This window comes from Lethenteron reissneri, chromosome 61, assembly GCF_015708825.2.
Source record: "Lethenteron reissneri isolate LAM-NWPU_2019-01 chromosome 61, ASM1570882v1, whole genome shotgun sequence".
In the NCBI taxonomy this organism is placed as follows: Eukaryota; Metazoa; Chordata; class Hyperoartia; order Petromyzontiformes; family Petromyzontidae; genus Lethenteron; species Lethenteron reissneri.
In genome coordinates, this window is record NC_083839.1 from 6,114,679 (window position 1) to 6,129,339 (window position 14,661).

At 47.4% G+C, this 14,661-nt stretch overlaps 1 protein-coding gene across 1 annotated transcript in view; it reads right to left on the reverse strand.

Annotated features, from left to right (window-relative positions):
* LOC133358358 (protein LMBR1L-like) overlaps positions 1–14,661 on the reverse strand; it is a 50,270-nt gene that overhangs the window by 14,807 nt on the left and 20,802 nt on the right. The window contains exons 4-12 of the mRNA XM_061576655.1: positions 14,375–14,514; positions 13,598–13,701; positions 11,463–11,589; positions 7,516–7,584; positions 6,700–6,764; positions 3,994–4,066; positions 2,616–2,699; positions 978–1,054; positions 751–828 (exon numbers count right to left, since the gene is read on the reverse strand). Coding sequence (XP_061432639.1) covers positions 751–828; positions 978–1,054; positions 2,616–2,699; positions 3,994–4,066; positions 6,700–6,764; positions 7,516–7,584; positions 11,463–11,589; positions 13,598–13,701; positions 14,375–14,514 — 817 coding nt within the window. The remainder of the gene's footprint in view (positions 1–750; positions 829–977; positions 1,055–2,615; positions 2,700–3,993; positions 4,067–6,699; positions 6,765–7,515; positions 7,585–11,462; positions 11,590–13,597; positions 13,702–14,374; positions 14,515–14,661) is intronic.

Here is a 14,661-nt window from a genome sequence, read left to right on the forward strand (position 1 = left end):
GGGCCGTTGCTCAAAACCTCACTCATGTACAATATATATATTAAATTTACATTCTCTTTTACGGCCACTGTTATTGACAGACATGTCGAGTTTTTCTGTTAATTCTGCTCGTGCGCCACTACCAATATTGCAGCAGCAGCAGGATTGCACTAAACCACATCTGCAAAATTCATGGCAGATGCAGATACTTGATGACGATGCAGAAACGGTAACAACGGAAAACTCTGGGGGCAGTGTGCGGAGACGGTGGTCACTACCCAGAACAGAACCAAAGGACGCGTAACACAGACTCAGTGCCCGACTCACAACCACCAAGGAGGAGGCGTCGTCATTATGACAGCAGCAATGATTCACCACTCCGCTATTCCTGATGCAATTATCTGGCTAAACCACCTCAATGTACAATTATAGTTGTTGCTTTACATAGGTATCATCCGTATTAAGAATAGATCCATAGTCCCAGAAATATCTATATATTCACATAGAGAACCACAGACTCACACAGAGATCAATACGAAGAATGCATCATCACAGCGATACGCCACTCCGCTGCTCCTGACGCAATCATCCGGCACAACCACATCAATGTTAAATTACAGCTGTTGCTCTATGGCAGTATCAGCCGTACGAAGAAGACGACTAAAGAATGTAATCGCTATGATTTTTATCATTACTATTTGAGAGGTGCATATCCTCAGCGGTGGGAGGGGGTGGGGCGGCGGCGCCTGGTCTCTATAACGTATCCGTTACCTGCGCTCCTTTCGGCATGGCCGTCTCGTCGAAGAGCAGCTCCAGAATGTGGATTGAGACGATCAGCACTGAGACCCCCTGGAGGAGCGCAGAGAGAAGAAAAAGTAGAGTGAGAGAGGCAGACCGACACAGCGGTGGGAAACTGCTCGCCCGCGCGGCAAAACGAACGCGGTCATCGGACCGAGCCACGGGATGTGATCGCTGTGCTCAGGTGGATTCTGGCCTACCGTCAGCGTCAGCAGCAGCAGCATGACCAGCGGGTACCCCAGGTTTCTCTGCCAAGGAGATGCTCGTCGCCGTGTCTCTGCGCACAGACGCACGCACACAAGCACACACACACTCTCTCTAAAGGGATTGCGCACCACTGAGTTAGCAGCGGTGCAGTGGTTAGCACAGCACGAGTTGATCAGGCCCGGATGTAACATCGCAAGCCGGTACCGGCCGTGTCCTACGGGTGGCGTGATCTCATATTCATATTCTTAGGTTTTTTCGGTAAAGTTACGTAGGTAAAACATCAAAATTAATAAAAATAAAATAAAGATCACGACGTTTCGGAGGCAACACAAGTCTCCGTCATCAGGTGGGACCGTCACAACCAGATTAGCTGCATCAAGTGAGGCAATGATTCAAGATGTAATCCCTTAAAAGCGAGTTGAGGGGGGAGGAGAGGCCTAAAGTACTCCCCTACCCCTCCGCTTACCATCTCACTCCACTCCCCTCCACACACTCTCCTCTCCATGCACTCTCCTACCTCTCCCCCTATCATCTCACTCCACTCCCCTCTACGCACTCTCTCCTCCACGAACTCTCTTACCTCTCCATCATCTCACTCTACACACTCTACCGCTCCCCTCTCATCTCACTCAACTCCTCTCCACACACTCCCCTATCACCTGTATTAATCCATGCATGAACAGAGCGATTGTAAAACAATGGAACACACGCTACGCTAGGCGATCAACAAGCAAGGGAGATGATAAAAATATGCTTCCCTGTGGAAGCCCCCAGTAAACTTTCGCCCAGTTGGAGAAAACTTATTCTCCTCTGCTGACCCCGTGGCCTGAAACTCCCTTCCCCTAACTGTCCATGCGATTGACTCCCTGCCCCTGTTGAAACCCAGGCTCGCAGTCCTTGTTCCTCTTGCGATGAACTCCATTGCTTCTCTGGACAAAATAAACGTGCTGGCCGTTTGTGTACAGCATCTTGAGATATGGTCGCATTTAGACATTGCACACATCTGCACTTTACAGCGTGGTATAAAGCCTCATCAGGATTTCCCCGACCCCACGGCCCAGTCACCCTCTTTGTGCTGAACATTCTAAGTCGTGATTTCGTTGACCAGCTAAAAAGGTCATCATACGCATAGGTCATCGTATGCAACTCATCATTTACATCAAAGGTCCCCGATTCCATCCCGTCAGAATAAGCCCCTGTTCAACTGGGCACACCGGCAAGTACTTAGGCTAGTTCTGACTGACTAACAAGACTCAAGGACGAACACAGTTTTTTTATACACGAGGGGTGCCGCGTATTTATTTATTCAACACGGTAAAGCCCACTGAGAAATTATCTCTTTTTTTAGAAGGGGTGACCTGGGCACACGTGATGGTATCTCATCATCACACGTGGGAATTAACAGCAGCAGCCAAATAATCTAAGCGCTCGTTGTTCCTAAACGTGGAGGGGGGAAAACCCGGAGAAGGAACTCGGACAGCGATCCACGCTGGGACCACCACGGGGAGAGAGAGAACTCCAAATACATAAAAGACATCGCCAGGGTCCCAGATCGAACCCAAAACCTTCTGCGTAACAGGCGATGGAGATAACATCTCCTCGCCACAGCCAAGGCTCATGTGCATCCTCACCGAGCTTTGTGCGCTCCATTGTGATGACGCTGAGAGCCTGAGCCAGCTCCTGCTGGTCCACCTTGACCCACTGGCACGCGGTGCCTGCACACGCCAGTGGCACAAACGACGTAGCGGCATCGCACGCGTTGCAAGCGGTGATGCTGAAACCGACAATTCTTGGCGATAACCTCGCTTGCATCTGACATTGTATGTTTACATATTGGTACAATGGTCGCCCTATTGATTGCTCTGCTTTTCAGAATTTAAGTTTCAAATGTGGTTGTTGTTTCTTGAAATAGAGCTTGAAAGCTCATTGGATTCTTCCTGTATAAAGAAAGATTCTGAAATTTGTTATGGTGACTGTACTGTGGTGCAGGTTGTCCTTGCCATTCGGAAACTTGACCATGTACAGGTAACCCTTGTAAAGGATACTCCAGCCTAGTCTCGTGAATTCTCACCTGTTTAAACAAAACCAACTCGACTCCATCACACAAAACATAACCCTATTTATGAATCAATTTAAGTATTTGTTTGTAATTTATTTTTGTTTATTCCCCCTCCCCCAAAACTTTTATCCCAATTGTGTACTCTGTGTATCGTCGCGAAACAAACGACCCGTGCCAATATCTCACGCAGCAGAGCCACCGTTTTGTGTTAGAGAAAGCAAGCATAAATTTCTATTTAAAGCTTTCGTGACTGCAGGGATTCATCTTCTTGGTTCTTTCGGTAAAGTCACGTAGAAGGGAAGTAATAAAATAAAAAAATAAAAAATAAAAAATCAATTCTCACGACGTTTCGGCCACAACGCAAGCAGCCGTCCTCAGGTGAAGAACATGTCTGTCGATAAGACAGAGTCTAAATTATTTAGAAGAACATGTCTGTCGATAAGACAGAGTCTAAATGATTTAGACTCTGTCTTATCGACAGACATGTTCTTCACCTGAGGACGGCTGCTTGCGTTGTGGCCGAAACGTCGTGAGAATTATTAATTTTTATTTTTTATTACTTCCCTTCTACGTGACTTTACCGAAAGAACCAAGAAGAAGAAAGCAAGCAGATACCATAGAACTACTTATGAGAACTCTTCAAATGACGCCGTGATCCGCACACAGTGGGTGGCGAGACCTTGCAAGCCGCTCAGCTGCAGTCGGTAACGTTCGCTGCGTGACAATGCATGATCATTGTTTAACCAAATTCAGTTTGGATTAAAAACATTAAATATGTGATGGTATATTTTGCTGCCAAGTGCGAAAAGGGCTGAGACCATCAATTTGCTACACCGGCTGGACTGGCTTCGAACGAAGGATATTGACGAGCCAGCGAGCCACTCCACATGAACACGCGATGCTCAACCGGTACAATGAATCCTTCAGAGCAAGCATCTTACAGCACACACCATTTAGACGCCTCTTGATGGTGTCTTCCTCAAACCTCTGGCAGTCGATCTGCTCGTCTAGATCCTCCAACAACTGTGGGACATCCACATCATTAACAAATAGCATCACCACCACCGACGTCACCATCACTTTCACGATACAAGAACATCATCGCTAGCAGCGTGAACCCGTTTTAAACACGGCGAGAGAGAGAACACGCGGTTTCAAGCGACGTGCAAAAAACATGTAGACAGCACGCTGGCCTCTGTGCATATGCAAAAACCATCAGCGGTTCTTCAACAACTGCATTGTGGTGATATAATCTTGGGTCACCAACAACATTTATTCGAGCAAATGTGACCGACTGACAGCAGCAGCGAATGACAACTGTGGACTGGTTTCATCCTTATTCAGGACTCATCAACACCGTGTGGTTACCAATACTCACTGCTGCAGAGTGCTAAAATCAAGATACCCATGCTCACAGACTGAACGGTGAGGAGATCGGGAATTTGCGAATTTTCTTCAGCGAGCGGTAATCGAACGTCGTACGGTTCAATCCACACGTAAGCGTAAGGCCATTAGAACCGGGTGAAGGGCTCCGTTTTGGCATTATTCGAATGATTCTTATTAATGGAAGCGAATTACTATTAATATGCGAAGAACTGTCTTTGACAAGAAAACACAAAACTCCAGCATGCTTTGCATGTCTGGATGACATGACCAAAATTGGACCATCGAGGGAGTTAAAACATCAGGAGGCCAATGTGCACATCTCCTTCGTGAATGGAACATTAAAAGCATTCCACGGTAGTGGTATTGTGGCCATGCGAACCAAACCTACAAACCATATAGTTTTAGGTAGAGACACAGAGATACGTAGAGACCCATAGATATAGACCAACAGATACAGAGAGGCCCATAGAGATACAGGGAGATGCATAGAGATACACAGAGTCATAGCGATACATTAAAGACAAGCCACGATACCAGTGTGGCCATGCAACCCAAACATAAAATCAAGTATTCTGCATTTCTTCAATGGAAGAGTAATAGAAAAACTACATAAACTCTCTCCTGCAACCCTCTCATTATGGCTAGCAGACCGCAATATTGTTATTTAGCTCATGAACATATTGCTGCTGCCATATCTTACAGTAGCATTTGCACATAAATAGTAGCATATGTCTCCCGATATCCATTGGCTAAAGACAAGTGTCGGGATGTGATTGGGCTCATATCTGAGCGGCGGAAACTCAAACCCAACTTCCATGCAGGCAGATGCACGATCAGAAGCTGATGGGAATTTTGTGCGATCTACCAAACCGCGGCAAGGGAAGTGTCCTCGCTGTGTGCGATTTGCATTCCCGATTGGGATGAAGAATTCTCATGGAGCAGTGCAATCCCGCCCCCCACGTTAGAGAGCGGCCCGTCAAAGTGTAAATCACATAACTAAACTTAATTTGGAGCTTTCGTGACTGCAGGAATTATTCTTTGGTTCTTTCGGTAAAGTCACGTATAAAGATAAAATAATAAATTAAATTAAATACTAGCATACGACGTTTCGATTGCAACACAAGCAATCATCATCAGGTATAAATTAAATAGAAACACAAATCTAGTATACTTAGAAATGTAATGTAATACAACAGAGAGTAGGATAACATAACAGTCAACACCCTATCTGGCATTCTCAGGAAGAACGTAATCAACCAGATAGGGTGTTGACTGTTATGTTATCAGACTCTCTGTTGTATTACATTACATGTCTAAGTCTACTAGATTTGTGTTTCTATTTAATTTATACCTGATGATGATTGCTTGTGTTGCAATCGAAACGTCGTATGCTAGTATTTAATTTAATTTATTATTGTATCTTTATACGTGACTTTACCGAAAGAACCAAAGAATAATCACATAACTACTTCTAAAATCCCGTCCAGTGATGCCTGGCTCACACATTAGGGTATGCACTTCCCCACCTGTCTCTACCGCCGGTGTGTTTCTCGCATGACAGTCGATCCGTTGTTTTTAATTCACGGAGCTGGAATTTAGCCAAGTGGAATGTGCAGAGTTAAATTTTCCGTGATGGGTTTTTTGTGTTTCCTGTAGCCATCAATGTGTACATGCATGTACGTAATACAGTACATGCAAAAATGCATGCTTCATGAACCCATGGTAAAGATACAATTAAAGAGCAAATATATGCATAATTACAACCTAAACAAACACTGTTGGCTATGAAGTGGTAATCATTTTATTCCATCAATACATTTATTACCATTACAATTTAAAGTGCGTGTCTAATGAGTGATAGGACAGAATACCGCAGATCAGAAGAGACCTCAAATTATCTTTAAAAAATAATAATCTATGAAAGTAATAAGGTCTCATCTCATCTTATGTAAAATCTGTTTTGCTACGAGGTTTTGTCACCACTTGTGTGTGCCAAAGCATTGTACTTTCATTCCAAAGTATTTAAAGCCAAACGAAACAGTGCACCACAATAACGTCCCGTAAACCATCCCCCATCAAGCGTCAACGGGCGACGCGGAGACCGTCAGGGCAATATCCCAAGGCGAGCTCTCTCCTCGGTTCGTGATATCGGCAACGCTAATCTCTCTCTCATCTGTCGTGGCACAGCGATTGACGTCGGTGTTGACAAACGAGTTGAGGGTGGAAAAACAGAAGGGAAAGGGCTCAAGGAGCCGAGCGAGTGACCTTACCCGAGGCTTCACCAGGAGCTGACCAGTGACGCTGAACATACACGACAGGCCCAGAGGGGTGCACACTGCGCACGTACACACACAAAGACAAAGATCCCCCATAGAGATTTTAACAGACTGTTGGGGCAAGTGCTGTTAGCGAGTAGCGCCTATGAAATCTGGAATGACACACGAGGGGGGTGGGGTGGCCAGGAGCACGAGTGGCGATGTTTACATACTGCACCAGGTACTCGTTTGAGGCCGAGTCGTCGATCTAGGGGAGTCGCAAGACTGATTCGGATTATCGTCACCTGTGTTGGCCGTGAGCGGGAATTGAACTTGGATCGCTGGGTTCTTAGCACAGCGCGCTAAACGCTAAACTACCGCTCGCCACAACGTACACACACGCACACACAAACAAAAACACACATGCACACAAGGATAATCACGAAGGTCCGCCGTGTGGTCTAAATAGGCGATTGGGGAAAGTGCTCTAAGCGAGCAGCACCTATGAAGGCCAGTGTGGCTCATGAAGGCCTGAATGGCTCACGAGTGGGTGGTGTGGCCAACATCACGGCCGGCTGCCTTTGTCTCCCCAGTGCTGATGTTTTAGACACCACACAAAGTGCTCATTTAAGGCTGAGTCGACGAGGACTGGTTCAGACAATTGCCTTTGACGTTAATCATGGGCGACAGAAAGACCGGAGGCGGTTCATGGTATGGGCGGGGCGAGTGATTGGGTGGGCTGCCAGCCCACCACATTTCCCTCGAGAGTCTCCCGGATGTCCCTTGTCGACAGCGTCCCAGAAATGTGAGAGGGGCGCGAGAGGGACTCACACAGGAGCAGCAGCACGCCGAAGAGCGAGATGCACGAGTAGAGGTACGGCAGGTAAAATTCCCAGAAATCTAACAAAACACACACATACGACAGCAGCAGCAGCAACAACAAAGCATTCTCATTCGGCTTGGAACAACTCTTCCCGTCCGGCAACTTTAGATAAACCGTCACAAACGGGGCTCGCGATTCAACTCACAGTTGCTTCGAGATACCTGCGGCATTTAAGTGATTTATAAACGCAAATCCACTGTCCTTATTCGGATTCTACGGCGTTTCCTTTGTCCTGCCCATCTATGTTTGTGCTGCGTGTCCCGATTTCTCTAACTATGGGACCCTTTCACCAATTTTAAGATGACGAATTATGTAATTTTTACCGCAAGTACGTGGTGGTTGCGCAGATACGATGCCTTGCATTTGGTGTATATGAGGTGTTTGAACGTCGTAACACCTGTAATCCTGTCAGAAAAGGTAAAGCCGTTTTATCATTTAATTTCATGACAATGGCGAAATGATCCCACAGATACTCCAGTTGAACGCGAGCTATTATTATTATTATTAATTTGGTGTCTGCATTGCCCTTGTTCTACTCGCCTTTTGGTGGCCTCTGCCCCAGCACCGGTGGTACAATGCCACAAATGAGGCTGTCTTTGATGCAGGCCAAGCAGTTACGAGACAGTGCAAACACAATCAAAGCATATTTGTTTGAATTTCTTACCACATGTGGTTGTGCAGACATGTGCCTTGTAATTGGTATCTATTTGCTGTTTGAACATATTAACACCTCCTGTATTTACACCAGATTGGATAAAGCCTTTTTATCATTCCTCTTTGTTCTGTTGGGTATTTATTTTGTACGTGTCGTGTCTGTACTGTCCATCTAAATGTGTTATGTCTGCCTTGTTGTCTACTGTTGGTCTCATTTGTTCTGTCTCGTTTGATCATGTCTCTCGTTTGTAAAGTCCGGCTAGTTTGCGTTTTCCGTGTCATTTGGCCCGTCTCATTTGTACTGCACGTGTCGTCAAGCCCAATAGTCCAAATGTATATTAGCACTTTCCCTATAATTCGCACAAAATAGCAAAAGATAAATTCTCACACCCGCAATTGGATGAATGTTGTGTGAGCACAAGAATCGATTTAAAAAAAAAATTAATGGATGGATGGAATGAACAAGAGATAACATGCCCCAGAGTACATTCACGGTGAGAGATGGAGCGACGAAATCCGCTTGTCTCGCAGGCGTTAGGTGGAGGCCTCATCCAGCAGTGGATTATGACGATGAATACGAATGCATTGCTGCATGCATACTAACAAGACATAATTCAATGATAATGCTTCTGTCGGATTCATTAACATTACTTTCATTGTAATCACTCATCATCTGTGTATGAAGTAATTCCTTACACAAGTCTGGTCCAGAGATCCCTACTCTGAGCACACAGTTCAGCACAATGGTGATTATCACCGACACACATCCAGGGTGAGAAAATAGGATTGTTTAGTAAACGAGCCATCACATTGCCACAATATAGCCACCGGGCGCCACGGTGGCGAAATGTTAACTACCTCTCCAGGTATACAGGAGCACGTGGGTTCGATCCCGACCTTGACGCCTGTATATTTAGAGTTTGCATGTTCTCCCCATGGTCGCATGGATTTAGTTTATTCAAAAGCCCGATACGGTCCGTTGTTAAACCACTTGCCGGATGAGACCCTGCCTCCCACACCGCCACTCTGTGCAGGTCGTGGGAAGTGTTTTAACCATACTTCACCACACTGGTCAGTGCGGGTGAAATTGGAGGAGAGGGAGCCAAGGACTGATTTAGATATCGCTCCCCACTGGTGTTTTACATTGTTTTATAGTTCGCGTGACCAGCATTCACATGACCTCTGCCGCAAAGTATTATTGTTTTTAAATCATGCATAGACGCACGCGTGCACGTACGTCAGCACAAACGACCAGCACTGAGTGCTCAGTGTGTGCGGTGTAATAAAGGGCAGCAGAGAAGAAAAAAAACTTCAAACCCGGTGACAAAAACAGGAAGTGGCGAAGGTGGCGGCAGGAAACGAAACCGAGGAAACTGAGGGGCTTTCGATTTCCACGCCAGGCTCTTCTGCATCCTTTTTACATGATGCCGGGCAGCTGGGTAAGCATCGTTACAATCCTTGGAGAAGGGTAGCCAAGGTAAAGGCACAGTCCCGTAATTCCTTTCTTAGGCCACTGCTGGCGGAAGGTGCCTCCACTAGGGAGAGCTCGAGAAATTTCCTCCTGTGGATGGGCATCTTGGTCTACTCTTCCACGCTGGCCAGACGTCTCTGAAGGGGATTGGGAGTACCCACACTTTACCCCACCTGTGGTATGCGGTTTATACTGCTGGGTCTACTTTGTTCAACTGCCACACCGAAGCATCGGACTGGCATCTGATGGATTGCAAGTGGAGTGGACCAGCCATGACACCAAGCTATAATTCCCTGAATCTGTATTATAGTGAAGCACAGATGGCATTCAATAGTGTTGTTAATTCACGTACTCAAGTAGAAACGGCGGGCCAACAGAAATTTAATTTCTTCCGAGACGTTCGAAGCACATCCTATCCCAGGATCAGCAACTCCTTTATCAGGAGGTGCTGACACTGTCACAACGCATTGATATTAGTCTCATGCTCATCATATACGCACAACAACATGCGTTGGAGAATCTATTATTCCCTATTTGTATAAATCATCGATAATGTAAACGATGCCTCCCATCCAGTGCATCTCAATCTCTCTGCCCTTTCCATGTTTGTATGTATCTTGAACTTCTTTCGCACTCTACATAGCCAACCGCGCTAATCGGACGTGCGGGAGGACAACAAACTAAACACAAAAATCCGTTCTAAGAATTCTAGATTTGAAGCTTTCGTGACTGCAATGATTCATATTCTTAGGTTTTTTCGGTAAAGCCACGTAGGTAAAAACATTAAAAAGTAAAATAAAATAAAAAATAAAAATCACGACGTTTCGGAGGCAACACAAGCTTCCGTCTTCAGGTGGTACCGTCACAGCCACGACAGCTGTATCAAGTAAATGAGAGATTGCAGGAGCTACCACTCCGTTTATATAACGGTTGGAGAAGGTGGTGATTTTTATTTTATTTTTTAATGTTTTTACCTACGTGACTTTACCGAAAAAACCTAAGAATACCGTTCTCAGAAATGAGTTTTCAATCGGGATTTAAAAGTGCATAGCTCCAGTGGCTTCCCCATATGGGAAGGGTCATTGCTCAAAACGTTCACTCGATTATAAACTCTTCCTTTCAAGGCCAGTGTTATCGACGCACACAGACCAGCATGGTGAAATACGATCAAACCCACACCATCCAAAGTGTATCTGCTCCCTAATTCATCTTCATCATCATCGCCATGATCCATGGGCAGATAACCCGTAGGTGTCCACTGCAATATTTCGTTATTTGTTTCCACTTTCCTCTGTCTTGTTCCAATATGCTCAAGTAGTGCCACATCTTTATGGCACCAATCTCTTACGTCGTCATCAAACCATTCTCTGTTAGGTCTTCCTCTCTTTCCAGCTCCTTCCATTTTTCCCAACAACTACACACGTTTAATACGATCGTTGTTGTCCATCATGCATGTGTCCAGATAGTGCCAGCTTCCTTCTCATCAAATCTTGCATCATCATCATCATCAGGTTGTCTTCTTCTATGGGCAACCTTTTTCTCACTTCTAAATTGGGTCACTCTTAGATGCAGCATCCTTCTGTACCAATACAATTAAAATGCCAATATCTCTTATCTGTGTCAGTATGGTCAAACAAAGCCCCCCCCCCCGCCCCCCATAACCAACGGGGCAGCGAGCGCAGAAAGGCCTTAATCCAAGTGTCACGTGGACAGCGAGCGCTAAGCCTATGCGCGCTGCGTCTCAGTCACGTGGAAAAGCTGCGGTCGCACCGTAGAGAGACTCCTTGCTGGCGGCGTCGTCGTCGATGAGCGCCGAGGCCACCCACACCATCCCAGCCACAAGCAGCGACAGCAGGAATAGCACCACCAGCGTCTCGTACAGCCTCGCCGCAATGCCCTGCAGCAAGAGGCAAGGGGATCCTCCGTGAATAGCCTTTAACAGACTGTAGGGGCAGGTGCTGTTAGCCTGTACAACACCTTAAAGAGCACACACACCCCCCACAGTACACACACATCACACGCACACATCACACAGCGTGCACACGCACCCACGGCGGGGCGCGGGGCTGTCTACCCACCCGCTCGTATCGCGTGCCGACCTTCATAGGTGCTACTCGCTGACAGCTCTTGCCCCAACAGTCTGTTAAGGCTGATCAGAGTTGGTTGATAAAGGAGGTGGGGGTGGGGAGGTTGGGGGGCCGGGTGTGTGTGGGGTGCTCAGCATAGGACCGGTTCAGATATCAACTTAGTAGTCAGACACACTGATTCAGGCAGGTACTTGAGAGGCACCGCTGGGTCACATGTTTATATCCTGATGTTAGCCACGGGCCGAGAATCCAACTCGGTTTTTCTGGGTTCATAGCGGAAGCACGCTATCCACCGAGTCAACACACCCAGTGCCACCACCCAGCGTTAATGATGACAACTAATTACATAATCCTCAGGACAAACGCGTGTTGGGAAGCATTACATAATCTGTGCATACGCACGACTTTTGCGAATTTGTATTCAATTCAGGTTTCCCGCACGGCTTGATAATCCACCCTGTATGGTTAACAACACTCAACACGGCTCGAATCAATAACACCGTGGCCTTAAAAGGAAAAAAAAAAATGTTACAGTAGACGTTTTGAGCAATAGCCCTTCTTCATAGCACATGAAAGAAGGGACATTGCCTGAAGCGATGCCATTGAAGATGAAGATGGGTCAATAATTAACAAAATCGAGATACATTCGACAATAACAATGACCTAAAAGGAAATATATAAATCGGCTACATCTTGGGTCATGGCCTTTCCCGTCTCTTTCCTATGAAGGGAAATTACCAAAACGTCACCTCAAATAATAAATGAAATCCTTTTTGCTGCAGCGCTATTGAGCAACGTGTTGAGTTGTTGCCGACTGTGCACCGCACCAAAGCGGCAGCAGCAGCATGGCCCAGCAATGCGTTTCTGTCCACGTTGACCACAACGCTTTTGAAACCTAGACTGGCCTTGTCTCGAAGACACTCACGTCTCCATGGGCTCTCCATTTGCCTTCACTTGAGGAAACATGCGACTACGGTCAAACTACACCCAGATCATGCAAATAGCTTAGTTACTGACGGACATGTGGGACCGAGTGATACAGGGAGGGACCCTGGAATAGACGGGAAGGGCGCCCGTGTGTGTGTGTTTGTCATTGGTTGGTAGTGGTTAGCACACTGCAGTACGAAGCTAGCGACCCAGGTTTCATTCCTAGCAATGTTTAAAAACAACACCTGGTGCGGTGCGTATAGAACGTCAGCGCTGGAGAAAAAAAGGTGGCTGGCTGTGATGCTGTCCTCAATACCCTCCTGTGTGCCATGCCAATGTTCATATGTGCACATGTATGTATGTTCAACTTCCTTCTTCTTTCACACCATACATAGCTAACCGTGCTAATGGCAGTACTTGCCCTAACCGGAAGGTGTTGGCTATGTACTTGGCCTCTAAGCGATGGTTGGTGGATCACACAATTGTTGTAAAACTCCCTCCCGTGGGCGTGGCTTGGCAGGAGAAGGCGGTACAAAAAAAATGTGGACTCCACCTGTTCCATCTGTATGGGATAGAGTGTTGCCCCCTCTCACATGCGTGGGTTTTTTCTGGGTGCTCCAGTTTCCTTTCCACATGCAAACGCTCATGAATTGCCTGAGAACGCCGCTGAACTTGGGCAATTGTTGGCACCGGCTCACCGCATGGCTGCTACCACTCGCCTGTGGTTCCTCCTCCTGCCACCTGCGGGTCGTCCTTCCTCTCTACGAGAGCGAGCGAGCGAACGCTGTGCAACGGCGGTGGCTGGCACGGTGTTACACGCTGACATTAGGCTGACACGGGGACCTTTGACTTCGCAGTGCAGGAGGAGCGGAGTGGGAGTCTGCAGCTCACCTTCCGTGAGCCGGAAAACCCCTCGGACTCCGTGAAGAAGTAAGCGAAGGGCATGAGGAAGACCAGCGAGAGGTTGGAGAAGAGGAAGATCAGATTCCACAGCCCTGAGGATCACCATAATGCACACGATGGTCAACACGCAGATCGTCGCCCGTCACGGCACAGCGACAACCAACATCACTCCCATAACTACTAATGTCTACTCCAACATATACCAGAAACAAAGATCCCCCGTATAGCCTTCACAGACAGTGGGGTCAAGTGCTATTAGCGAGCATCTATGAAGGCCAACACGGCACACGAGGGGGTGAGTGGCCAGCACCACGCCCGGCCGCCTTCGTCTCCCCAACCACACCAGGTACTCATATTTGGTGTTGAGTCGACCAAGGGGAGGCCAAGGACCAGTTCAAATAATCGTCACTGGTGTTGGCCGTGAGCAGGAATCGAACTCAGGTCGCAGGGTTCGTAGCGCAGCCGCTACACAACCAACACAACCTCCGCCACCATTATCACCGTTACCATCATCGTCATCATTATCTGCAACACCATGATCAGAGTCAACATCACGCTCCTCATTATCATCATCAACAGCCAAGATAATCATCATCACCACAATCATCACCACAATCATCACCATCATCATCACCATCGTCGTCTCCGTGACAGCCACCACCATCGTCTTCCTTTAGGAATCTCTCCCCGTCGGGCCACAACCTCCGTATGGCGTCGCACCACGCCGTGAGGGGGGGGGGGGGGGGGGGGGCGGCTTGCGCTCACCGTGGATGAGCGAGCCGTTGAGCCACTGCATGTAGTAGCTCTGCGGGAAGGAGAGCAGGACCTCGTTGCTGACGATGGAGAAGGGCAGCAGCAGCACCGCGCCCAGCGACATGGCGAGCGTAAACGTGCAGAGCCACAGCCTGCGCCAACGCAGGGATGCACGCGGGCACAGCGACAACAACAACAACAAACGCCGTTCGTCGTTGAGCGACGGTAACGTCACCACGGTGCTTGTGCCATGCTAGGTGCAGTCTGAGACGGCGTGACATGCCGAAGGCGCGTTGGCG